Source organism: Dysidea avara, chromosome 8, assembly GCF_963678975.1.
Source record: "Dysidea avara chromosome 8, odDysAvar1.4, whole genome shotgun sequence".
Taxonomy (NCBI): Eukaryota; Metazoa; Porifera; class Demospongiae; order Dictyoceratida; family Dysideidae; genus Dysidea; species Dysidea avara.
In genome coordinates this window covers 17,410,334-17,437,229 of record NC_089279.1, presented here as the reverse complement: position 1 = coordinate 17,437,229, position 26,896 = coordinate 17,410,334, and the positions used below count along the sequence as shown (strand labels likewise).

Here is a 26,896-nt window from a genome sequence, read left to right as displayed (position 1 = left end):
GCATGAATTAAAAAAAAACCACGTTGTGAAAACCCTATGAAATGATTTTTTCATGGTTTTATTTCATGTGTATTTCACTGGATTTTTATGGGAAAATGTTCCAATTTCATGCAGTCTCATGTAACCCTTTGTAGCCTCATGTAACCCTGTCTATTGCCTCATGTAACTCTGTGTAGCCTCATGCAATCTAGTGTAGCCTCAACCAACACATAGCAAGAAGGACAGCTGTTTCTCCAGAGTGACAATGTATAAAAATTTATTCTGAACAGTTAATGTCTCGAACTTTGACTCCCAATAATCAACATGAGTATGACATAAATCATGATGTGCATGGCTCTTGAATGTAGCAGAGTGAACATTGGCAACTGAAGCCTTAACAGCAGATAGAGAGTTAAGGACAGTTGGAGAGTCATCAGGACTGTTGGCTAAAACAGAATATTGCAACTCTACAATCAGTGGGTCAACTGACTGCTCAACAGCCAGAACATATGACAGCTTAGCCGACTGCTTCAGATGAGGTAAAAAGGGGAGATTCAACACATCTGAGTGAAAAACAGTTCCAGGAGTGCAATTACAGGGAAGGCTCAACCAACTCTTCACAAATTTCAATATTGATGACTGTGCATGTTGAAGTAATAGCTAGAAGACACAGTAAGCCTCTCAACAATCAAATGAAAATGAAGAACAGAAGACACAAAGTTTTCAAAATCCCTATCTTATATTCACCCCAAATAGAACAATTATCAATGCATTGTAAGAAATGCAAGATTTGTTGTTTCATGTTGGCAGAAGCAGTCTTTTGAGCAATATTTGGAGAAACGCTGATAATGCGATCCAGAAACTTGGTGCTGTCCACATTACAGATATTAATAGTATTCCCATCTGACATTGAGAACACTGTGGAGGAACTCATGCGGTGTCCATTAAAGTTCAGAGATATATACACTTCTGAGGCTGGAACTCAAAACATACATCCATTGCCTTCAAGACAAGTAATGATAGAACTTGCAGATGAGATTTGACGTCTTTAGAGATGACAGTCAAGTCATCAGCAAATCCCTTTGCTCTATGCATTGATGAATAGCAAATCTTAGGTAGAGCAACAGCAGCACTAGTAGAGGCTGATGGTTGAGTAGAGGGTTTATCAGAACGATATACTTCACGGTATCTGCCTGCATAGCATCTGATTCTACAGTGTGAAGATCCACAGACTGTTCAGTGTCACGGCCATTATCATAAACTAGATCACAGGAGCCATCACAATGATAAGAGGTCACATTTGCTCTGTACCATCCGATCGGCGAGTCATCAGACCATAACACATAGATTGGATATAGTTCAGCTTGCTATGAGCCTAAAGAATGGCATACAAAGACCATGTGTATTTCAGTTGCAAAGTATTCTTAGCAAGCTATAAAGTGTGCCCATGCATGGGATAGTTGTGCAGATGCTAGTTTTCATACTCTGAAGGATCCCAATAGTCAATACTCAATAGTGTTTTGTGGTGACTGTTCTATTAGAGTTGTCAAAATTAATTATGACGTAAGCGTCACAAATCACGAAGGTGAAATCACGAACTTGTTAAATAATTGTAGAGGCGTTTACTTGTGATGTAAAGACAAAATGAGTAACAGATCGTACGACGAAGACCAGAAGTAGGGCAGAGTGGGGAGTATACACTAAGGTGAATTTAGCATTTAGCGTATTAGCTAGTCGTGTATTAAGGGTGTGGAGATTCCACGTTAATGTGGCGCAAAAAAAATTTTTTTGAGGGGGGGGAAGGGAGGTTATTGCGTATTTCAGTATTGTATTGGTGATCTTGTTTTCTCAAGACAATTGTACGAATGAGTGTTTTAAGCGGGTCGACCTATCAAGTATCATTTGCCTATAGCACCTGCCAATCAGCGCGCGTGATTTGGGGCACTCACGCGCTGATCGACTACCGATAGCATTATTAACCCATGTGCGTCATCTGTTGCTCAGTTTGATTCTTCACAGAAAGTGACTGGTCCCCTGGTGTCTCTCCTTATTGAACAGATAACTGAGTTCACTGTCACTGAACTTGATAAGCAATTTGTTTTGAAGCAGGAAATCTATCTTAAGAACCGTCGCAGCTGTGAAGAGTTGGCTTCTGCTCTTCTGCTCTTCATCCCCAGCTTTCTCTGGATCTGCAGCGTGCTAGGGAATTTGCTTGTTTGAAGGGAGCATCCAGCTGGTTGACTGCTTTACCAATTGATGAGCATGGGTTTGCTCTGCATAAGAGTGATTTCCGTGATGCTGTTTGCCTCCGTTATGGCTGGCCTCTACTCCATCTGCCTACTGAGTGTATCTGTGGGACTTCGTTTACAGTTGAACATGCTTTTACCTGTTCCCATGGTGGTTATCCAACATTACGCCATAATGAAGTTAGAGATATTACAGCCCAGTTAATGTCAGAAGTTTGTCCAAATGTAGCCACTGAGCCTACTTTGCAGCCTGTCTCTAGTGAACGATTTTTTCATCGCTCTGCAAATACTGAATGTGGTGCTCGTTTGGATGTGAGAGCTCAGGGATTCTGGGGTGTTCGTCATCAGCAAGCTTATTTTGATGTTCGTGTTTTTAATCCATTGGCCAACACAAATCGCTGCAATTCTCTTGCCAGTTGCTTTCGGTCTCATGATCGAGAAAAGCGTAGGACTTACGAACAACGTGTGCATGAAATTGAAAGGGCATCATTCACACCTCTTGTGTTCTCAGCTTTGGGAGGAATGAGCAAGCCTGCAGAAACCACCTACAAAAGATTAGCCTCACTCCTTGCTACAAAGAAGAATCAACAATATAATGTTATGATCACCTTTATTCGCTACAGATTATCTTTTTCCCTACTACGTTCAGCTATCATTTGTCTTCGTGGAAGTCGTTCTGCTGCTGGTCGGCCTCATAAAGATCTCACTGACTTTTCTCTTGCTGTGAGTGAGGGAAAGCTCCCTCTTTCTGACTGATGAACTATATGCAATTTTGTGTGTGTGTTTGAATAATTAAAAAATTATTAATAATAAATAAATAATAAATAAACTACCGATGGTCTGGAGGGATGTCCCCAAATCACTCGCGCTGATTGACCACTGGTTAATAGGGATGCCCCAAATCACGTGTGCTAAATGGCTATGGAAAAAGGGGGTGTTGCCTAGGCACACGCTCTAGTTGGAAGTCGTGACCATATAATTATATCATACACCCCCGGATTGGTTTGATTCCTGGTGACCCATTTTTTCTATCTATGTCCAGACGAATACTCTAAAGAACTACCAGTTTTTAGTTCACTAGCCATATTGTTTTGTTGTAGGGTGTGTATTAAACTGTATTTTAAATTGTATTGTGATGTTGCAAATGTCATCACTAGTTTTTATCGTCCATAAGGCCCCTATTTGGTGATTATTAGTTTCTCATCCACCGCCCGCATCCTTCTTAGGCTACCGCATGGTAAGCCATTATTAACTCTGTGAATGCTCAGAAGAACACGTCATACGAAACCGTTATAATTTTTTTTGTTGATGAATGCTACAGTGCACTGTGTATCGCCAGGAGAGCTGTTGTTTTCTTTAGCAAATTGCTGCAGTGGATCCACCCAGTTGCAATCGTGTTCTCAGTATCGACTTCATCAAAGCAGGCTTTCAGTTGACTGTCGAATAACAGTTGGCGATACGAAAAGTAGAATCAGCTGGTGAAGGAAATGTTTGTAGTAAGAAAGAAAGACAATTGGACAAGGTCTATACATCAGTGTGTTAATATTATAAAATAATGGCATAATGGTAATACCCTCCCGCCCGCATCATAACATTTAGAAAGGCTGGATGAGAAACTAATAATCACCAAATAGGGGCCTAATAACCCCAACAAACACGCTGTCATAATAATAATATTAGGTTAGTTCCACTTTGCAATAAATAACGAGTCCCTTACAAAGATTTTAAGACCATTAAAGCTTTCATCATTGAGAGAATCCATAGACAAATTTACCAGCCATTTCACTGGTGGCACAAAACTAGCCTAGCTTATTAGTTTTATATCCATGGGGTGAACATTATCTGTGTTGTGACTGCTACTTTATTCCCTATTATGCAATTCATGCTTGTGTTTGTGACTTAGTATAACAATTTCTTGCTATGTTCTACCAGCAGTTGTAAAAGAAAGATCGTTACAATCACAACAAAATGTCTGCTGAAACTCTGTACCGTCTTTTGGAGATTCTGATATCTTATGAGCTGGTTTTAAATACATATCGTTATCAATTGTGGGTTTTTAACTCTCTGTATCGTCTTGACCCTTGACCTACTATAGAGTGATTTTGTGGCCTTGACTGTCACTTTGAGGTTTGACCGCAGTGGCAGATCTACCTACAGCCAAAGCCTGTTTGACACTCCCTTGCTATAGTCAACCCTTTTTGGCACTCTGAAGTAAAGGATATACGTAGACTATCTAATAATTGTCCCTTGGAATGCGTGATTATGCTGTGGCTCACGTTAATAACCGTACCAAGATCATGGGTACTGAAGAATTGAATCATGACAATGATGCTTTGGCTATTTCAATGTCTTACTTTCTATGAGCAATTGGTGTTTAAGCTTGTATTTAGGCTATGGCAATGGACTTCTCGGGAAAGGAGTTTTTTATTTCAGAAAAACAGACTTGAAAATAGAACATCAACCTACATGTAACCTGATGCAAAAAAAAATTCTCATAGCTTGCATTTCAACCCATACTCATTTCTTGCATCCAACAGTGTACTTAATTGATGATACTGCGATTTCATTGTTTTAAGTAATGGAGGCACAAACTTTTCATGTTAGACGAACCAGACCTTATTTCGAGATGCTATAAATGCCTAAAAAGGAGCTGTACCAGACAACAACACTAGGCATGTGTGAGCATGCACCTGGTTTCCTGAAATTGTTTTCTGAGAATTGTGTGTGTGCGTGCATGCACGTACGTACATGTATGATGTATGTATGGATGGATGTATGTATGTATGTATGTATGTATGTATGTATGTATGTATGTATGTATGTTTTTGTCCACACCTGTACTTGTGTGGCAAAGAAGCTTTATGTTAAAAGCAGCCTCTACTCTATAGACTCTGTACTAAACTTACAGGCAGGTAAGCCGCTTGTACTTTGTGCCAGTTAAAATATGGCTGAAACTAGTTTCTGTAAACAGCTTTCCATGTGTATTGCAATTAGGGATTGACAGTAATGCATTTTTGAAGAATAGTATGGTATTGAGAAAAATACCTTGGTATCACTACTGTAAATACCTTTTGTATTTTACACTCACAAAAAGACCGATAAGTTATGATTAACACTTGCACCCACTAGTAATAAAAGTTTTCTAAAGTTCCTTCATGGTTATAGCATCATTCTTGACAAGGTAGAAAAGAAGGAATAAGCCACTGAGAGCTGTTTGAGTGGTGAAGACTTATTGTAGACCAGTGATGGATACTGCTGGTTTAGTCCATTTTTTTCTTTTGAATAACTAGTACAGTGGTCCCTTCATTATTCAGCCATCAATTATCCAAACATACTTGTGAAGGTGACTGTTCTATTAGAGTATTTTGCCTGATTTGCATGTTCTATTGGAGTATTTTAACTGAACCCTGTATACTTCATTTATCTGAACTTTTCCATCCGAACACCTGGGACCTAGTGAGTTTGGATAATGGAGGGACCACTGTAGGTACCTTGAACCAAATATATGAAGCCATACAATATTTATGCCACATCCCACACACTTATTTTAAAACTCTGCTACTGTACTACTTACTCTGTCGTAAGGTCTTTTGTGACCCAGCCACCACATGGGCTCCAGCCTTTTCTCCCCTTGGAAAATGATTCTGCATTTCCTTCTTAATGATAACAATATGGAAAGTTGTGAAAATGCATACCAGGTTACTTCAGTATTGACTCACAGGTCCATCAAGGAAAAATCGAAGTATATTATTGTAAGGCTGGAGATTCTTACATAATATCTCTACCAAATTTTTGATGGTCTGTGGTACATTAAATAATTTTAAGTGTGATGTGGGACTGTGTGGGTGGCCTAGTCTCGCTTGGCCAGACCACTTTTTTCCATGTATTGGGTAGGGAAAAAGGGTCTGGTGCAACTCCAATAGCTGTTTACTTCTGAGCCATCCCCACACTGGGGACGCTAATTGGATTAGATTGGTTGCAAAGGGAGACATGAATAACATTGGTAAGCCAATGATGACGTTACAATATATGTGCTTCTACTCGAGATTGGCTTCGACCTGTTTATCCTTTATAAGTTGCTCTGGCGTCTCTTTTATAGCACCTTGAAAGTCATCCTCATCGTTTAACAAGATTCGCAACCGAGCCGTGATTTTGTCACGTCATCATTGGCTTATCGACGTTATTTGTGCCTCCCTTTGCGGCCAATCTAGTATCCCTAGTGTCTGGGGACGGCTCAGAAGTAAACAGATTAACTCTACGAAATCACGTGATTACTAGTTTGATTGGCAAGGGTCTGCGAGACAATACCGGACCTGAGAATAAATTCCAGTGATTTTTTCTACTAGATTATTGCTAGTGTGTTTTTATCCAGCTTTGGTTGTCATTAACACTGTTTCAGTCCGTTTTTCAGCAGTTTTCGTCCTGCTAGTGTGCTACATTTGGAGTATGCCGAAATATCGACGTAAGAAAAGGCAGCAAGCGCCGTATGCGAAAAGAAGTGACACACAGACACAGGAAGAAACTGGAGAAGACAGCTGTGTGTGTTCTAAGTGCAGTAAGTCCGTTGACCAGATACTTCAGTGCGAGAGTTGTTGGAACTGGTACTGTGGACCCTGTGAAAATCTGTCTGAGGAAATACTGCAGGTTGCTCACTTCAAGTGCCTGCATTGGTTCTGTTCAAAGTGTGAACCTTGTGTGCTCAAGTTGGTGGATAAAAGCAAGCCCACAGGGGTGGAAGAACAGGTTATTGCCACTACAGTAGTTGAACAGATCAAAAGTGTTATTCAGGAAACCAGAGAATGTATTAAGAAAACAATTGATGAGGCACTGAGTAAAACATCCAGGAGCGGTATTGCTGATAATATGGAAACTAACATCCCACTTACATCCAGCACCAGCAATGGTAACCCAACTTCTGATGTCATATCAGCCTTTCTAAGTGAAGAAAAAGAGAGAAGTAAGCGACGTTGTAATGTTATTGTACATAATGTGGAGGAATCCTCTGCGGAAAACAGTCAAGAAAGGAAGGAGTATGATATCAGCACCATATCGTCAGTTTTTACTAAGCACTTGGGTGTCAAGGCAACGATTGTGAATGCTTATCGTATAGGCAAGAAACAAGAAGCTGGAGGAGGTTCTAGACCTAGATTAGTTAAAGTAACTGTTGCCTCAGAACATGAAAAGGCTTTGCTGCTCCGTAACTGCACTAAGCTTCGTGATAAGAACAACCCAGAGGAAGTAAAAAGAATTTACGTTACACCTGACTTGACTCCGAAAGAGCAACAACAGAACAAAGCCCTCCGATCACAACTTTCCGAAATGAATAAAGAGGGTAGAAAGTACATGATAAAAAACGGGAGGATTGTGCAGAGGGGAACCTAGTTTCTTCCCTCTGCACAGACCACAGTTTAAGTAAGGACATAACAAATTTTAAACTTAAGTGCTTGTCAACCAATGCAAGGAGTATCACAAACAAATTTGCTGAATTTCAAGTTTTAATTGGCCAACAACTACCTCATCTAATTGCTATAACTGAATCTTGGTGTTCCAGTTGTATTGGTAATGCTGAAATACATCTCGAGAGCTATAACTTGTATCGTTTTGATAGATTAAACTCTGTTGGTGGAGGAGTTTTATTATATGTTCACGAATCTTTACCTACAGTGATGTGTGACAAGTTTATGGAGAGTTCTGTTGATGATTCTTTGTGGTGTATTGTATCCCTACCAGACAGTAGCCAACTTCTTGTTGGTGTGATTTACAGGTCACCCTCATCTAATGAGGACAACAATAGTAAACTTATTGATGTGATCAGTAATTTATGGTGTTACAAAGAATGTTCTCATGTCCTCTTGATGGGGGATTTCAATGTTCCAAACATTAATTGGCAGGAGTGTATCTGTTCTCAGAACTCAGATACTTTTGAAGTTAGGTTTTTAAACGCAACTTTAGACAGCTTTTTATCGCAACATGTATTGGATCCTACTCGTCAAGTTCCTACCCAAAGATCTTCCATCTTAGATTTAGTTTTTACGGATGACCCTAACTCAATTGATTATATAGAACACTACCCTCCCTTGGGTTCTAGTGACCACGAATGTTTGGTTTTTGATTTTAAATGCTACACAGTTCTTCCAAGTTGCGAGGAAACCCCACGCAGGTACAATTATTGGAAAGGCAACTACTTGGCTATGTGTGAAGAACTGGATAATATTGACTGGGATGATTTACTTCAACACGACTCTATTGAAACAAATTGGGATTTATTTAAGAATCTGATGCTATCACTTTTAGACAAGTATGTTCCTAAGGTCGTAAAGAAAGTCAACACAAACAAACCTCCATGGTGGTCAAGCCGTCTTTCTAAAGCTGTAAGAGATAAACAGTATTTGTATTCACATTTCAAGTTTACAAAATCACCATTGGATTATAGTAAATATACTTCCCAACGAAACCATGTGAAATATTTGATAAGGTCTGCTAAAATCAAGCACGATGAACTAATGATGCAAAGGTTTAAATCTAATCCTAAGATGTTGTACAGTTATGTGAGAAGCAAAAGTAAGGTGCGATTTAGAATTGGTCAACTGGAAAAAAGTGATGGAACTCTCACAACTAATGACAAAGAAACTGCTGGTGTTTTGAGTTCTTTTTTCAAATCTGTATTTACTGTTGAAGATACCTCTGCTGTTCCAAACTTTCCTACTAAAGTAAACACTACACTGAATGATATTTCATTTACTGAATCTGATCTATATAGTGTGTTAAAATCTTTGAACCCCAACAAAACTCCTGGTCCAGACAATGTGCACCCCCAGCTTTTAAAGAATTGCGCACATAGCCTGACAAAACCACTTTTTCTGTTGTTTGTCCAATCATTGAATAGTGGTAAACTTCCTAAGGAATGGAAAATGGCGAATGTTACACCTATCTTCAAGAAAGGTTCCAAAACTAGTGCAAGCAACTACAGGCCAGTGAGTCTAACATCACAGGTTGTCAAAATCCTAGAATCTTTAATACGCTCAAGGATAATGCAGTACTTAGAAGATAACAACATTGTCACACATTGTCAACATGGTTTTGTTACTAAGAAATCTTGTTTCACAAATCTTTTGGAGACATATGAAAATTGGACTCTTGCACTAGACTCGGGTCATGGTATTGATGTCATCTACCTTGACTACAGAAAAGCTTTTGATTCTGTGCCTCACTGCAGATTCGCTCAGAGGTTGGCTGGCTATGGTCTTGATGGTAAGATTTTAACATGGTTGACTGATTTTCTTTCGGATCGTTTGCAAAGAGTGGCTTTAAATGGAGAGGTTTCTGAATGGCTGGAGGTGACTAGTGGAGTACCACAGGGTTCCGTACTTGGGCCGCTTCTTTTTGTTTTGTATATAAATGACATAGCTGAGGCCATACAATGTGACTTGGAAGTCTTTGCTGATGACACCAAACTATACTCGATTATTGAGACTATTGAAGATATTCTTAGGCTTCAGCAGGACTTGAATAATGCCCAGGAATGGTCAACACTGTCTCTTCTAAGCTTGAACATTGACAAATGCAAAGTAATGCACATCGGAAATACATTAGCTTCTAATTACTATGTGTCAGATTCAGCTAGCCTTACAAATCTAAGTGTAGTCGAAAATGAGAAGGACCTGGGTGTTTGGGTGACCAACAAGCTGGACTCAAGTCTCCACTGTCAGAAGGCTGTAGCAAAGGCGAACATAGTTATTGGGATGATAAAAAGAACTTTCCCGAGTATGTCAAAGGATCTTTTTCTGTTTCTATACAAAACTTATGTGAGGCCTCATCTGGAATACATTGTGCAGTTGTGGAGCCCTTATTTACTTAAGGACATAGACATGCTAGAAAAGGTGCAAATGAGAGCAACTAAGCTAATTAAAGGATTCAACGGGCTTCCATATTCAACTAGATTACAAAAACTAGAATTGTATTCACTTTACTGCCGACGCGAGCGAGGAGATTTGATTGAAACTTACAAGATATTAAAAGGGTACTATGACATTGAATGGTCTAAACTGTTTACGTTGAATACATCAAATACCAGAGGACATTCTTTGAAACTCTTTAAGAAGCAGTGTAGAACAAAACAGAGATTAAATTTTTTTACCCAACGAGTTGTCAACATTTGGAACTTACTCCCACACCATGTAGTATCCTCACCCACTATAGCTCTTTTTAAACAACAATTGGACTGTTATTGGAAACAACAAGGACATGGATATGAACAAAGGCCTAGTGCCTAAGCATATTTTTGTATTTAGTGTTGTGTGTATCCATTATCAATAATAATAATAAATAATAATAATAATAAAACAGCTATTGGAGTTGCACCAGACCCTTTTTCCCTACCCAATACACGGTCTGGCCACGCGATACTATGGGTGGCCAAGGATCACTCATTATAGTGGCGCTTAATCACAAGTGTCATTTTCCAGTGAATTACCAGAGTTTTGTTCAGCTGTGTTAACAGAAATAGCCTAGTACCAACTCATGAGCACTACAAGGAAAATAAGCTCACAACAGCCTACATGGGTGACCACAAATGTACTCTGCAATTAATCTTGTAAGGCTTCGCTTAATTGGTTTAGTATTACTTTTGAGTACTGTTTTCCCTAATAGTTGAAGACTTGATAGTCGACTGCTATGGCACCTTATCATTTGTAACTGTGGTTCACATTGGGGGTCATGTAATGCAGTGGTTTTGCTTAAGATGACATGTCATTTGGGCCGTATCTAGCATTTGGATTATAGAATAAAATGTGTATTAAAGGACATCACAATCACTAGTGAGGAAAATACAGATTACATTAGCAGTGCACTTTTGATGAGAGGACCTTCTGGTCTCTCCACTGATCTGTGGTAGTTTGTTTTGATTGCACGCACATAATCACAAATTCAAATAACAGTGTCCTCAAACTTTCAGTAAGCTATTCAGATCAATGTATTTGTTTTGACCAGTGAACTCTATATCATCTTATCACTTTCAAATACTCAAGTAACATACAGTTGATGAAGTCATATTTGTATTAACATTAGTTCAGTGAGATTTGCAAGTATGTACCGTTGATTGTATTGGTACAATCTATGCATGTACAGAAGTGGGAGTTTGGGAAGAGAAAGTGATGGCTTGTGTTTTCAGTTGACACATAGCACAACATATGTATCAGAATCTGAACCATCATGTGCCACAATGTTCTGGCATCAAGACCTCTGTGAAAGTACTGTTTTGTACTTCACCATTAACCACTTCTTATGCTGTCTGCTTGTACCTGAAGTAGACATATGTAGACAGTTATGTACATGAATACTCAGTAAAATGATTGGGTAGTCTTGATAAGATGCATACCATATGAATGTGATTGTACACTTGTAGCTGTTGGAATGATAGAGATCAATGAGTAGCCTGAGCATTCCTGTATGTATAGCTACAAACACACGTGCATTAAACAGTATTCGTGCAAATGCAGTTGAACTCCAGCTATATCATAATCCCATCAAGATTCCGCATCAGTTTTTAGACAACTCGGGCTTGCCCCAGCATGCTTTTAGCATCTGTCTAGTAGTTCTAAAGTATTGGTTTTATAACAGTAGGTTTGTGTATTTAGTGACAAGTCACTGCTTGTTACCAAATACATAGACCTACTATTACATGTATGTAATTAGAAATGTAATAGTGCAGCAATGTGCATCACTACATGTATATCTACCGTATTCTTGTATTTACATGTAAGTAGTCAAACTATCAAACGTTATCGGCTGACACCATCCATTACTTCTAAGAAATGGTACTAGTTTTGATACCATTTGTGTCAAAGTTACATTTGTGTCAAAGTTAATTTTAAGTCAGTACTCAGTGGTTCACTGTGCAGTCAAAGAGTGTGCTGTACTTTAAGCTTTCATTTAGAACAGAATGGCAGGGGTTGAAATCTATGGGATATTGTATTCTGGTTCAGGAATCATCAAAGAGACAGCTACACCAGATTATCAAGATGATGTTTCTCTTCCAGGATATTTAGTTTACCTGTACTTGGGAGATTGCCACTTTGATTGCTGTACTAATGGCTGGTGGGGTTTTTGCCACAATCAAAACCACAAAAAGTTTGTATAAACCTCATAATGTCTTTGTTGCTACCACTGATATACTGTTTGCGTTGTTTAGTTTCATGGCTTCAGGCAGTATGACTACTGCGTCTTTGTTTGGGTTGGAAGATTTTGTCAGTTGTAAAGTATTCTGGCTACCATTACTGCCTGCATGTCTGACTGGCACACTGTATGTGGTGATTTCAGTTGATAAGGTGATAACTATTGCATTTCCTTTCAAGTACAAAAGATTATGACACCTCACACTGTTCGTAACATAATCATAGTGTCATTGGCTTTAGCTGTTTTACGTTGTATTCCTTTGATTTTCTTTGGTGGTGATAGCATAAGAGTGGCAGAATATGGTGTTTGTCTTGATGTTGGAATCGCATTATTTTATTGTACCTGTGTTAGCTTACTTTTTTCCTCTCATGCTATCATCATTGTTGACACTGATTCTTAGTGTTTACTTAGCCGTCAAAGTATAGCAGATAGGCAAGCAGATTCAGCACGAAACCACATTGTCAGGAGGTGATAACAGTCTTGGCATATTCTTTCCTGTGTTGTATATTCCAGCAAAGTTTTTGATAGATGCTTCCCTCTATCATAAGATCATGGATTATCTTGTTCTTCCTAATATTTTCTTTATGCAACTGCTTCTTCATCCTTTTGTGTATGGGCTCTACTTTAAGCTTGTTCGTAAGCCAATGATGAAGTTCTTTAAAAGGCTGGCATGCAGCTGCAAGTTCATTCTGCAGTTGTTGCCCCTAAGCCACGAAGGACTACATGGATGTGATGAAACTGTAGCCATTAACATAATATGTAGACATACTTATGCTATAACCATTGTATATAACCAACTGTGTAATATTGTTGTATTTATCCAACAGATATGTGTTAACAGAATTAATGTCCGATCTAAGTACCTATGTACATGCATGTATGACGACTGTATAATATATATACGGTACAGTTCAGCTCCAAGGTAGTGTTTGCCTGCATCTAAAATGCGAGCGAAATGCGTGCATAGTCGCATTCTCTCGCAATGCGTACTTGTATTGCAACACGTATGTAGACTCTACATGGTGACAGTGTAATTTTATACGGACTTGTGAGGTGCATGCAAGATATGGGGAAAGTATGTGTCTAAGATGTGACCGAACGTTACCTTGGAATTGAGCTGTACCGTAGACTCTGATTACAATATTAGGTACATGTGGTTAATATGCACATATTACCTGTTAAGTGCAAATAGTATCTGTTTATTAAGCATATATAGTTGACATTGCTCTGATGAATAATATCCAAATCACTTGGAAAACATGGTAGGGATGATTTATCATTGTATCATGGGTACTTGTGATTTGCCTGAAATATGTGCACTCACACTTCGGCCCTTGTGCTCCTATGTATATTTCAGACATAACATTCATGCTCATGTTACAACTATTATATTACACTTTCACACCTCAGATCAAAGGTGCCGCCTGGGCTACAACTGGGCACTGATTATATAGACGTCAAAGCCGAAATCGATTGTAAGGATCGATTAATACTCACGTGATTAGGATGCACAACTTGGATTTCAGCATGAAAACCACTCAGAAGAGAGCATTTTGTTATCCTCGACATCCTACCAGTTGGGCTAAGGTGAAAACTAGCACTATAGCTTATTCATCTATTGTTTCTGCATGTTTTCAAATATGGACACGCCCCCATCATGAAGCTACCACTCTGCACGGAGTAACAAGCAAGCTTACCTGTCTAGGCCTTTAGTGAACTCTGTACTTTTTTTCATAAACGATTCAATAGCACTGATTAAAACATTAACCGAAACTCTTCGTGATATATCTAGGATATGTCTGTTTATCATAACCAAACGTACCAGCTGCTGACTCATAATTGAAAATTTTAGGTATGCATATATAACACATCCAGTGGCTGCGCTCATATTGGCTTGGGTGATTGATTGCCCTGTACAGGCTATCAGCCTAATAAGTGTTACATATTAGCTGTAATACGGGGCATTCGGACTTTGCCTGATATGTATGCCTGACTTCCCGAGGGCCGCAAATGCCTGTGTTACAACTATTACATATTCGTATACCTGGTGTCTCTTTTGAAGTTTCAGGTATATATTCATTGATGTAGTGTGGGAGTGTCCTGCACAATAGTTAAGAAGGTACTGTTCATATTTATTCTTGAAAGATTAAATGTGCACCATTAAAATTTTTGCTGGTACTGCAGGTTGTCTTATGCATCTATACTCATATGTTTGTGTATTCGTGTGTGTGTGCGTGCATGTATATGCGTGTGTGAAAGTAAATAATGCATGGTTTTCCAACAGGCTGTATTTAAGTGATGGCTTCTGGAGGCTACTACCCTGACGTTTACTCATCAGTAAGTAGCCGTCGTGGAGGTCGTGGTGGTGGACGATCAAGTCACTTTGGAAGTAGAGGACAGGGTAAAAAAATCTCACACAGGCAAAGGAATACAACACAGTCAATGGAAAGTGATTATTTTCCTTATGATGAACAGAGTACTGGTACTGATAATGTTACAAGTTTCTTACATGGTTCTGCTATAATTAGTGGTGGTAGTTTGCATGAGCATAGAGGAAGAGGAGGAAAGTTTAGAGGCCGAGGAAGAGCCAGTAGAAGACCTTATGGCACAAGGCAGAGAAGTCATGTAAATGATCAACCTAACAGTAAGTATAAAAACTATATATGATTTTAATTATACTAATGTATTACGTATTATCAAACGGTACAATAGTGCCGTTTATGAAGGAATCGCCCCAAAACTTTTGTACGCCACTTGAAATTCTGCCTTTGAAAGTCATCCTAGAGACATCTTATGTGACGAAAATCACCTTTAAGGGATAGTACTAGTCCATATAATATATACGTAATGCGACATTAAATATAACAAAATTGTGGCCGGATTTTTTTTTTAATTGCCAAAACTCGAATTTTAGTCTCACTGCCTGCCTGACCACAGTCACAAGGCTAGAGGCCTAATGAAGTAGCACATGGCCACCATTTTACGCCACAATAACACACTCACCAGTGAGATGTAAGTGTAGGCCCTCTGCGCCTTGTCTTTTCTTTTATCTTCAGTCGGGTTGCTTATCTTCTTCATCCAACAAAACCATATGAAGACGTCAATTTTCATATCAACACTTTTCTTTCAGCAGCATATTTAGATGCCACAAAATTATTTCTAGAGGTGCACCGATATGGCTTTTATCCAATGTTCTGATAACCGATATAAAATAATATCAAGCCGATAAACAAAGCCAATCTGATATGGTAGCATAGGCATTTTCTCTAACAATTTGCACTGTAAATTTATATAGTATGACAGAGTAGGACTGTAATCTACAGCCGATATTACATAAACAGGCGTTGCTAGGATACTACTAGAGCGTGAGTGCCCATTAATAGATGTTTATGTATATCTGTATCTGCTACTTGTTTACATTTGTTACTGATCTGATAACGAAACAAGGCCGATATAACCGATAACCGATAGCTGATCCGATTATCGGCACACCTCTAATTATTTCAGAGCTGGATTTCAGAAGCGGTGCTACTATCAGAGGTATACTAGCAAGATACGTATATGCAACTTTGCAATTGGGATCCCGTTTGTAATTGTTTTGTGACCACACCCATCAAATAAAGATTCTAGGTGGACTAATAGTGATGGAGCATATACAGAGACCATACCTCTTAGCAATCTAGCTAATTTACTTGACAATGAACAAGATGACCTCACCCCTTATTGGTCTAGCTAGCTGTACATCCCTTGGCTGACTCAAGATAGTCTGATACAACAGTCACTCTAATACAACAGTCATGTACGATATTCTAATAGAACAGTGCACGTAGCTACGTAGCTGCGCTACAACAAAAAACTAAACGAACTTAGTATTTTTGATGTTAATTTTAAAAATGAAGTAGGGATCTATGCTATGTGCTAAAGTAGGGGCTTTCCCACCGAGCTATGCTGTAATACGATCATTCATCTCTTATTTCACTACTTTTTATTGCATAGATCCCTACTTCATTTTTAAATTAACAAGTTTTTTTTAAATAGTAGTTACTCTAAAATGAAGTAGTGAAACAAGAAATGATAGTAGCTATGAGGGAAAATTCCTAGCTACTTGTCATTGTAGCAATGTGTGAAAATCACTACTTGGCATTGTAGAAGTAATTCCAAAGTAGGGATGTTCCCACATTGCTACAATGCTAGGTAACTAGAGATTTTCCCTCATAGCTACTTGTTTCACCACTGGAACCCTACTTCATTTTTAAATTAATAATATTGTAGAGTATAGCTATGAAATGCACATGTGGTTGTGACTGCTGTATCTCGATCTCGCCACTTAGCTATGCAGTAGATCAAGCTAGTGGGCATGACACAACATCTTGGATTCCTATGGAGCTACATAGCTTGCTGTCGTGGTGCATTCAGATCGTTTAAGGGTGTGTGGCAATTACTTTAAAAGTGAAGCTTAGCTGCTACCTGATACTACAGTCCATTAAGCGCCTGAAATTGTTTCATGGCGGTTAAATATGCAAAAGTGTCATTACGGAAATTAACTCCTTGGTATGGTTTCCTGGCATGGAGAAGAAAACAACTGTTTAAAAGGAATGACAAGCGCAGAAGGCAGACATTTGTTGGAATTACAAAAGGCACATTCCACTAGTGAGTTTGTTGCTGTGGCGTAAAATGGGGGCCGTACGCTGCTTTGTTTGGCCTCTAGCTTTGAGACTATAGTCAGGCAGGTGGGCAGCAGGCTGACAGACGAAATTTCAAATTCTGGCAATTTTTTTTAGAATCAATATCTGGACATCTGTAAATATTTTCTTGTTTTTAATGCCCGTAATTGATGCTAAATGGAGAAAGATTATTCTGTAAAGATGATTTTCGCTGCATATGATAGTTCCATGATGGTTGTTAGACACAGCTTATTTAGTGGTGCAAGGGGGGAAACCCAGGGGCGGATCCAGACTTATGGAAAGGGGGTCAAAATGACCTGAGGCACTACACTGTAGTCTGTCTGGTGATTTGATAAGGTGAGACCAAAGAAAAAGGTCACAGCCAGTTGAAAATAGCTGCCCACCTCACCAACTACACATTTATAGCTGATAAAATACATAAAATCCTTACATAGCTTGCTACACACTGCTCTAATACTGTGACTGCTTTATTAGAGTGACTGCTCTATTAGAGTATCTCGATCTTGGTATACTAAAAAAATTTTGGAGGGGGATCAAGAGCACCCTTTGACTCCCCCCCCCCCCCTTGTATCCGCCCCTGGGGAACCCTACTAAACAGTACAACTATACTGTTTGATTTATTTATTTTGTTCATTTATAGGAGGAATAGGCTTATTTGCTGGTAGTGCTACAGTGGACAATGGTAATAGTTCTACTGGTGTTGGCAACTACAGAAACTCTGTTAGCAGTGCCCAAGTTCATCAATTCAATGAAAGGAAAATGAGGGGTCAGAGGCCAGTTACATATAAGTCTCATTCCAACCTCAGAGAAGAACAGAAATTCAAACGTACAACAATTCCACAGTTTTTGCAACTTTATGATGAAGAACCTGATACCATTGCTGTTGAGTTACTGCATGATCTTAAAAGTTTTCAGAAAGTAATTTTGAACTCTGAGAGAGTTGGAGAGAGGAAAGATGACATGCTTAAGATAGTGGTTATTCTTATAAAGCTGACAATGGTCCATGACCTGGACAAAAAAGATAAAGCTAACCGCATATTAGCTGAAACATTTAATAGCCGCTCCTGCAAGTTTTTCATCAAGCTTCAACAGTATATTCATACAGTTAGAAGTGAGCAAGAATTTTTTTCTGTAGTCCGCTTGTTTGACCATGTCTTGAAATTATCGCCAAGCTGTTGGGAATTACTTCCTGTTGAGCCCTTAAAGATGGCTATTTCAAATTGCAGACCAGAAATTGTTGATGACAGCTTATATTTGTCTATGGATACCAGTTACCAAGATGCACAACAAAATGCATGTTCACAAGATGATAAATTAGTTTCTGCAGTAGAAGACTACTCTGAGTACAAGCATTTATCTATTTTACCAGGTGCTAACGAAATAAATGAAATGTTTCCTCCCAAGTTGCGACGAAACATTGTTGAAGGTCATTATGATAGCTGGGAACATTACTACGACACACAATTTAAGCTCCTAAAAGAAGATTTTGTTGCACCACTTAGAAGAGGTGTGTGCGGCTTTCGTGATGGCTTAAGAGGTCGAGATATTTCTGACATCAGGGTTTATTATGGTGTTGCCTTTGCTGGTTTAAGTTTCAGTGCAGAAGGAATCCTTTTAACTATTCGGTTTGACAGTTCTAGATTCCATAGAGTAAACTGGGAGCACAGCAAGCGCTTGATTTATGGATCTCTTTTATGTTTCTCATGCAATAATTTTGAGACAGTCATATTTGCTTCTGTGGTGGAGAGAGACGCACAAAAGTTGAAACAAGGTGAGTTTACAGTGAAGATGGAATCTCATACTGATGTTCTCCGTCTGACATCCAATAAAGATGATCTTTACACGATGATTGAATCACAGGCTCATTATGAGACATACTACCACATACTGAACAGCTTGCAGAAGGCAGAGTTTAATACAATGCCATTCACTGAAATCCTTATTGAGTCAAAGTGTCAGGAGGTTGAGCCACCAGCATACATGTGTCTGAATCCAGCAAGTAACATTAATCACCCTCAACTAGTGTTTAATATGAAGAGTGCTTTAGGCATTAATGAAAAATGCAGTGAATTTCATTCCTTTGATGTCAGTAGACCAAACTGTTGGCCCAGTGTTGAGCACGTTCAGTTAGATGAGTCACAACTAAAGGCAATGAAAATGGCACTTACACAAAAGGTGTCAGTTATTCAAGGTCCTCCTGGTACAGGTAAGACATACATAGGGATGAAGATAGTTCAGGCATTATTGACCAACCGTCATGTGTGGGATTCAGCTAGAAACTCACCACTTCTTGTAGTGTGCTACACTAACCATGCTCTGGATCAGTTTTTGGAAGGGATCATTAACATGGATGACTCAAGTGTCAACACTAATTCAGATAACAAATCAAAACTATTTTCCATTGTGAGAGTAGGGGGCAGATGTCAAAATGAAAAGGTTGCCAAATATAGCATTAAGAATGTTGAATTAAGAAAGCCACGAGTCCCAAGGGAAGTCCACTTTGAAACACGTGATATGAAAGAAATAGTGAAGGAAACTGGAACTGAGCTTGATGAGAAATTTCAAATCATTCAACAGAGGCTAAGACCTCATCATTGCACACTAGTTGAATTTATTGCTCCTTTTCATAAAGAGCAATTGCATGTCCAGCGGATTAACCTTCGAGAGCACCTGCGCATGAGTTACCAGCGGGTTAAGCATCAGGAAACATATTATAGTGATTATAGTGTTGCACGTGGATTACAAGAGTGGCTTTCGTGCAAAGATCTCCAAAAGCCTGTAGTAAATAATGGAGTTGATATCAATACTACTGAAGTTGCATCGGAAAGTTCTGATAGTGAATCTGATCAGAATGAAGTGAAGTTTACTGACAGAACAAATGAAGTTTTCACAGACAATCCAAACATGTTAAATGATAAAGATGTTGTTAATGAATTACATAAGAGAAAGGTAGTGGCTAGAGATGATGATAATCCAGAAACAACTGATAGTGATATTTCAGGTAGTGATACGTCAGAAGATGAAGGAAAGGAAAATTCTGAGACAGAAGAAGATAAGCATTTTGACAATGCAGAAGATACTGTAAATGTCATAGGAGAAGCTGAACTAGCTGGGAATCAACGAATGATAGATCATCCAGCTGATGTGTTCCATTATGAAGGAAGTGGTACTGAAGATGAGGAGATGATAGTAGAAGGTGAAGATCCCAATGCCAATTTTGTTACGGAAGGTTTCCCATCCTTTCCTAAAGGTCCATTTACACATGCTATTGTCAGTACAATTGATGACATTTTCAGACTAACAAAACATGATCGCTATAGGCTTTATGATTACTGGAAAGCACAATACATAGAAAAACTACATAATCAGCTTCGTGCAGATTTTGAAGAGTACTCGGCGGAGTGTAAACAATATAAAGCTGCTACACAAGAGGAGGACTTTTATGTTCTTGAAAAGGTTGATATGATCAGGATGACAACAACTGGAGCTGCGAAGTACCAACATATTATTCAGAGGGTGAAGCCCAAGATCGTAGTGGTAGAAGAGGCTGCAGAAGTGTTGGAATCTCACATTGTTTCTTGTCTTACAGCTGCAACTCAACAGTTAATTCTCATTGGAGATCATAAGCAACTTCGACCAAATCCAAATGAGTTCTATCTTGCAAGTAAATATGATTTGGACGTTTCTCTTTTTGAGCGTCTTATAAAAGTTGGTATTCATCATGCTACACTTGAGATTCAACACAGGATGAGACCAGAGATTGCAGGGCTAGTCTGTCCGTACATTTACCCCAAGTTACTAAACCATGAATCTGTTTTGAATTATGAGGACGTCCGAGGGATCACAACTAATATGTACTTTTTTGATCACAAATATCCAGAACAAGAAAACGATGATCTAAGAAGTCACTGTAATGAAGAAGAAGCTAAGCTAGTTGTTGCTCTATGCAACTATTTCCTTAAACAAGATTATTCTCCCAGTCAAATCACTGTATTGACTACATACACTGGTCAAGTACTTAAACTGAAGTCATTGATGCCAAGGAGCAAATTTGAGGGTGTAAGAATTACAGCAGTAGATAACTTTCAAGGAGAAGAAAATGATATTATTTTACTATCATTGGTACGTAGTAATGAAAACGGTAGAGTTGGGTTTTTAAAAATAGAAAACCGCATATGCGTTGCCTTATCAAGAGCAAAGAAAGGCTTTTACTGTTTTGGGAACTTTAGCCTGTTAAGAGAAAGTTGTGACACATGGAAAGATATTCTACAATATTTGGGACAAAAAAGTAATTTAGGGTCTTCATTATTATTACATTGTTCTAACCATACTAATGTCAAAACTGAAATTCATACTGTTGATGATTTTCAGAAAGTTCCAGAAGGAGGCTGTAATAGAATGTGTGATGCTCGTTTGGAGTGTGGACATGTCTGCAAGCTTCATTGTCATCCTAGAGATCCATTTCATAATGACTATGAATGCAGACAGCCTTGTGCAAAATCCTGTGAAAATGATCATCGATGTCCTAATTTATGTAATGAACGTTGCCCATCATGTACAGTTAAGGTAGAAAAAGAGATGCCCAAATGTGGCCATAAGCAGAGTGTTCCATGTCACCTGGATCCAAGAATATTTCAGTGCAAAGCACCTTGTGCCAAGAAATGTCCCCAGGGCCACTTATGTCCCAAGCTGTGTTCAGATTTCTGTGGAAAATGCACAACAATTGTTCAGAAATTACATCCTAAATGTGGTCATTTACAGTCAACATATTGTCATCAAGATCCAAGGTTTTGTCAATGTCAACATCCATGCGAGAAATTGTGTTCCACCAATCCCACTGACCCACACAAATGTAAAAAGTTTTGTTATCAACCATGTGGCTATTGCTTGGTTCCAGTATTAAAGACCTTGCCAAAGTGTGGCCACGAAGATTTGGTAGAATGTTATCGTAACCCCTTGTTCCATTCTTGCTTGCACCCTTGTGAAAAGAAACTATCATGTGGTCACCCTTGTACTAGTAAATGTGGTGAGCAGTGTACTGCTTACTGCAAAGTAGAAGTACTAAAGAAATTTTCCAAGTGTGGGCATTTTAAATCATTGCCATGTGGTGAAGATATCAATGCAGTATTGTGTGAAGTGGAAGTAAATAAGAAATTTCCTGGCTGTGAACATTTTATTGTATTGCCATGCAGTAAGCCTATTAATGATGTATATTGCCAAGAGCAGGTACATAGGACATTACCTTGTGGTCATGGAACCTTTATGAAATGCTCAAAAAGTCCTGTTAATTTTAAATGCAAGACTCATGTCAAGAAAACCTTGAGGTGTGGGCACATCTTTGAAGGAAAATGCTGCAAAGCAGATGAACATTGTACTAAACTATCCAACAAAACATTTCCTATGTGTGGACACAAAGTGAAGTTGCCTTGTTGTGAAGATCTTCCACCAAAGTGTACTGAAAAATGTACCACCAAATTGTTGTGTGGTCACCGATGTACTGGAGACTGTACCGAGTGTCATCAAGGTAGAATGCACAAACCTTGTTCATTTAACATGTTCTCACTTCCTTGTGGCCACCCTTCTAAAGATCCTTGTGTTAGTGTAACATTTCCAAGTTGTGATTACAAATGTGAATATTCCTGTGTTCATCGTAAGGTGTGTACACACAATTGTAGTCAACCATGTAACCCTTGTAAGGAGCCTTGTTCATGGAAGTGTCCACATTATAAATGCTCTAAGAAATGCCATGAAATTTGTGATCGTCCTAGATGTAATCATCCTTGTAAGCACACTTTACAATGTAAACATCCCTGTATTGGTGTTTGTGGAGAACCTTGTCCAAGAGTTTGTAGGATATGCAAGAAGCAAAAGAAGAGATTTCATAAATTATGTGTAGGTCTTTGTGATACAAAGAATGAAACTAGGTACATACAGCTAAGCTGTGATCATTTATTTGAAGTTAAGATGCTGGATCAACTGTTGGATGAGCAGTTTAAAGAGTATAATACAATAATACAACCTCTTGTGTGCCCGTCTTGTAGGAAGCAAATTCATTCTATGTACAGGTATGGTGACATAGTTAAGAGAAGAAAGGAAATAATTGAAAGATTGCAAGCTACTATGAACAAGACAGCTGATGACAAACAACGTGATGTAGTCATTGACAAGATATTGTCTAGTTTTGTACCATATTTTTACCACGAAGAAGGTACATCTGCATCTGTATTAAGAAGGAAAGCTAAAAGTTTACCACCGGTTTTCAAGAAAGCATCAGAAACATTGACATCATCAGATCTATCAGTGAGAAGCTTGGGCATCCTAGAAAATGAAATTGATCAGTATACAATACTGGAAAAGTTTACTTCGTTATGTGAACAGTTTCCAGATTTGCAGTCTTCTTTAAAGGAGCTGTTATCTTTCTTTGAGAAAACTCCTCCTTCAGTTCAGAAAAGCAATGATGTTTCATGTGAAAGACAACGTATCTTTTTATTGTTAATAATAACTAATCTGCAATCAAAAATTTCTTCCACTAATAAAGATTTTCTTGCTATGCAACAACTTCAGGAAGCCCTCAGGTTTAACCAGCCAAAACTTACTTTGACAACTGCAACTAAGCATTACGATGATTTACAAAAGGTTACAAAATCGTCCGGTAAAAGTATCACACTTCCAGAGCAGTTGCAGTCTAACAAGGCAGTTTTTTTCAGTGGTATTTGGATTATTTGTCCCAATATTCATATTTACTGTAAGCCAAGAGGATTACTTGTGTCTGAGGAAGATAAATGGCTGTGTCCAGAATGTGCTAAATAATCACAAGCATATTACCACTGACACTTACAGTAGCATATGCACGCATCATTTTATTGAACTGATTGTAACACAGGGATTTTACTTGTACGGGGCTTATATTATTTGTTTAATGCGGTGTATGCATATGTAGGTTAGTTATATTAAACATGCTGAATTGTACTCTTTCTGTGGTTATTATGGAGTTGAACAAGAATTTATTTAATGGAATTGTGAGATGATGAGAGACCAGATGGATATATATTTTTTCTTTTATTTCTTTTTCACTGTTAATATGTGAGCAGATTTGCTCTTCCACACACATCCAATTCTATGAACTTGGGAGACCATAGTGTAGTGTTCAGTTCAGTGTTGCACCGATATGAGATTTTGCCGATATTCCGATAACTGATATTTTCAAGCTGATCCTATATAGCACAACATGTGTATTTTGTAACAATTTTTAGTAGAAATTTGACTTTGAAGGACCAATTTAGCTTGTTTATGGTGGCAGTGTTGCTACAACCACAGCTGACAGTACACTGAAGCAGTAATAATGAAGAAAATGCAACTCTGCATTTGTAAACATCATCATTTGGTACACATAAGCATGTATTTCCATATATCTGTATCTGCTACTTTTTTCATTGTGGTGCCGATCCAATACCAATATACAAAAAACACAGTCGATGTATGGTTTTTCTGACAACCGGTCCGATTATCGGTGCAACACTAGTTCAGTTAACATATAAACCTCCATCCATTAAGCTATGTTGGTACTCACTACTGACCAAATTTCAAATCAATAGCTTTTTCCAATCTTGATAAGTTATTAATCATCAGTTGGTATATTGGAGATGTGTGTGGAAGACCCCCTTTTGCAAAACCAGTTACATACTTAAGTTGTGATGCATTTAATTTTTTTATATTTTTCATTAAAACTTTTCTTTTCACTGTTAATTAATATTTAAGTTGCGATGGATTAAAAAAATACTACATCAGTGGATCAGAGTGATTGAAGGAGACTGCTTGGGAAACCCTGCAGGTGGTGCTGACATCAGGGGTTAGATACCTGGACTAGACAGCCAGTTTCTCCCAGATACCCAAGGCTGGAAATTTTTGGTATGATTACATTAAGTTTGGAGGGGAACCACATAGTGACCCCTGCATGTGCCAAGTTTAATTTGTTATTAAACCTGTTTGCTCTGCAACTGCATGCATGGGTATGGGAATCACACTCAAAACTAATAATAGTTACTTTACTTCAGTAACTGATAAAGTTAGCATGTTTGCCATGGACGTGTACATAGGATTTAGGGATGCGGCAATTATGCCAGCATAATTTTGGGCATAATAGGTATGTGTGGGAATCAGGAATTATACTAGCATTTTGAGATGATTATAAAGATTTAACAATAGGAAAATCTGCAGATTGCACAATTCCCTTAAAAAGATCGAGATGCTCTAATAGAGCAGTCAGAAACTCTAATAGAACAGTCACTGAATATTTTTTACTCTAACGAAGCAGCCACATTAAAATTAAATACTCTAATACAGCAACCAGCTAAAGATTCAAGACTATTGGAAGCTTAAACATCAATGAAAATGGTCTGATACAACAATAAGCTGGCATTATTAGCCAATTATGGTGGCATAATTTTGGGAATAATGGGCAATTCTCAAAAGCATAATAGGTGATTTTTTGAGCACTGCTCAAAAGCATAATGCTCAATTTTTGGAGCATAATAGCCTCATGCCTAGTAGGATATGAACCTGTAACTTCGGTGCTTATGAGCTCCTGACTATATGTATGTATAGTTATGGTGAGCAAATTTATATGTACTTGTAATGCTTTATATTATGCCAATATTAACTTGTTATGTTTACTTGCTATTGTTATTAATCAATAGTATTGTTGCGGTTTGATATGACTAATTTTTGCTACGTATTACTTGTTTTTCCAGACTTACTAAATCACAAATGCGATGTTTGCCTACTCTCTCTGTGGAGGAGCTTATTACCTATCCTACACTATGGTTTATTTGTCCTAACTCATTCTATATAGATTATAATTTCATGTGCTGTACATGTCATGGTGTACATTTTATATACATTCACCGGTTTTGTGAAAGTATTATGATGTGCTTACATTACATTAAAATGTAATGAATGATAAAGTTCAGTGCAGTGGAAGGGTGCATGGTGCATGCTAGACAACTAGATATATAGTGCATGAGCACACAAGTAATAGAGTCCTGAAGTGGTAGCATCACTACAACTATATATGGGGTGCCGTTTGTATCAAAATTACAATATAACAAGTATAAAAACTAGGTTATAGTATGTTTTCTGTACATGGTTTATACATATGTACATTTTCATAAATAAATAATGACTCTTTTTTTTAATACCGCAATTCACTTTATTTTTGTGCAAAAAAATTTTCATGTAAAAATATTTCATATGATTTACGTGAATGACTGCTCTATTAGAGTAGTTAAAAATTTTTGTGCAAGAAATTTTCGTACAAATTTTGCATACGAAAATTATTTTACAACGAAAAAAAGCTAATTACAGTAAGTATCTTCTCTTTTATGTGCCATTTGTTGTCCCGTTACACATTTTGGCACAAAACCTGAACTTTGAGATGCCATTTGTATCAAAATTTAGTATTTAATTGCATTTCTAAAAAGAAGTAATGGAAATAATATTGTTTACTTGTGCAAGATTTGTAAGGTACTTTTCATTATCTATTCAATCATGGACATATTTGTTTAACCATTAAATTATTTAGTTAATGTACATTAGTATACCATTAATGAATAGTATACTTATAACAAACCTTGCAATCAACATCTACAACAGGCTATACAGGGTTACATGAGGCTAAACAGGTTACGCAAGGGCACAGGGCTACATTGAGATCACATGGGGGTAGGTTATACATGAGGATACAGAGGGTTACATGAGGCTACACTACTATGCTGACATGAGGCTATACATACTGCTAAACAAGGTCACATGAAG

The 26,896-nt window shown here is 38.1% G+C and overlaps 2 protein-coding genes across 2 annotated transcripts; both read left to right on the top strand.

The window, feature by feature from the left end:
• Nucleotides 1-1,577: 1,577 nt before the first annotated feature.
• Nucleotides 1,578-24,100, top strand: LOC136262974 (NFX1-type zinc finger-containing protein 1-like). The gene is made up of 3 exons (XM_066057394.1): nucleotides 1,578-1,684; nucleotides 14,683-15,042; nucleotides 17,724-24,100. Exons 2-3 carry the CDS (start codon nucleotides 14,697-14,699, stop codon nucleotides 23,891-23,893), a joined length of 6,516 nt encoding a protein of 2,171 aa, XP_065913466.1. The 5' UTR covers nucleotides 1,578-1,684; nucleotides 14,683-14,696; the 3' UTR covers nucleotides 23,894-24,100.
• Nucleotides 6,672-10,498, top strand: LOC136264812 (uncharacterized). Its single transcript, XM_066059580.1, has 2 exons — nucleotides 6,672-7,564; nucleotides 7,777-10,498. Exons 1-2 carry the CDS (start codon nucleotides 6,672-6,674, stop codon nucleotides 10,496-10,498), a joined length of 3,615 nt encoding a protein of 1,204 aa, XP_065915652.1.
• Nucleotides 24,101-26,896: the final 2,796 nt, after the last annotated feature.

Bases quoted from the DNA above. Each gene is read 5' to 3' on its own strand.
- LOC136264812 (XM_066059580.1), top strand. From the start codon at position 6,672: ATGCCGAAATATCGACGTAAGAAAAGGCAGCAAGCGCCGTATGCGAAA. The intron at 7,565-7,776 runs GTACATGATAAA...TTGGTGTTCCAG, and splicing joins ATGAATAAAGAGGGTAGAAA to TTGTATTGGTAATGCTGAAA.
- LOC136262974 (XM_066057394.1), top strand. From the start codon at position 14,697: ATGGCTTCTGGAGGCTACTACCCTGACGTTTACTCATCAGTAAGTAGC. The intron at 15,043-17,723 runs GTAAGTATAAAA...GTTCATTTATAG, and splicing joins TGTAAATGATCAACCTAACA to GAGGAATAGGCTTATTTGCT.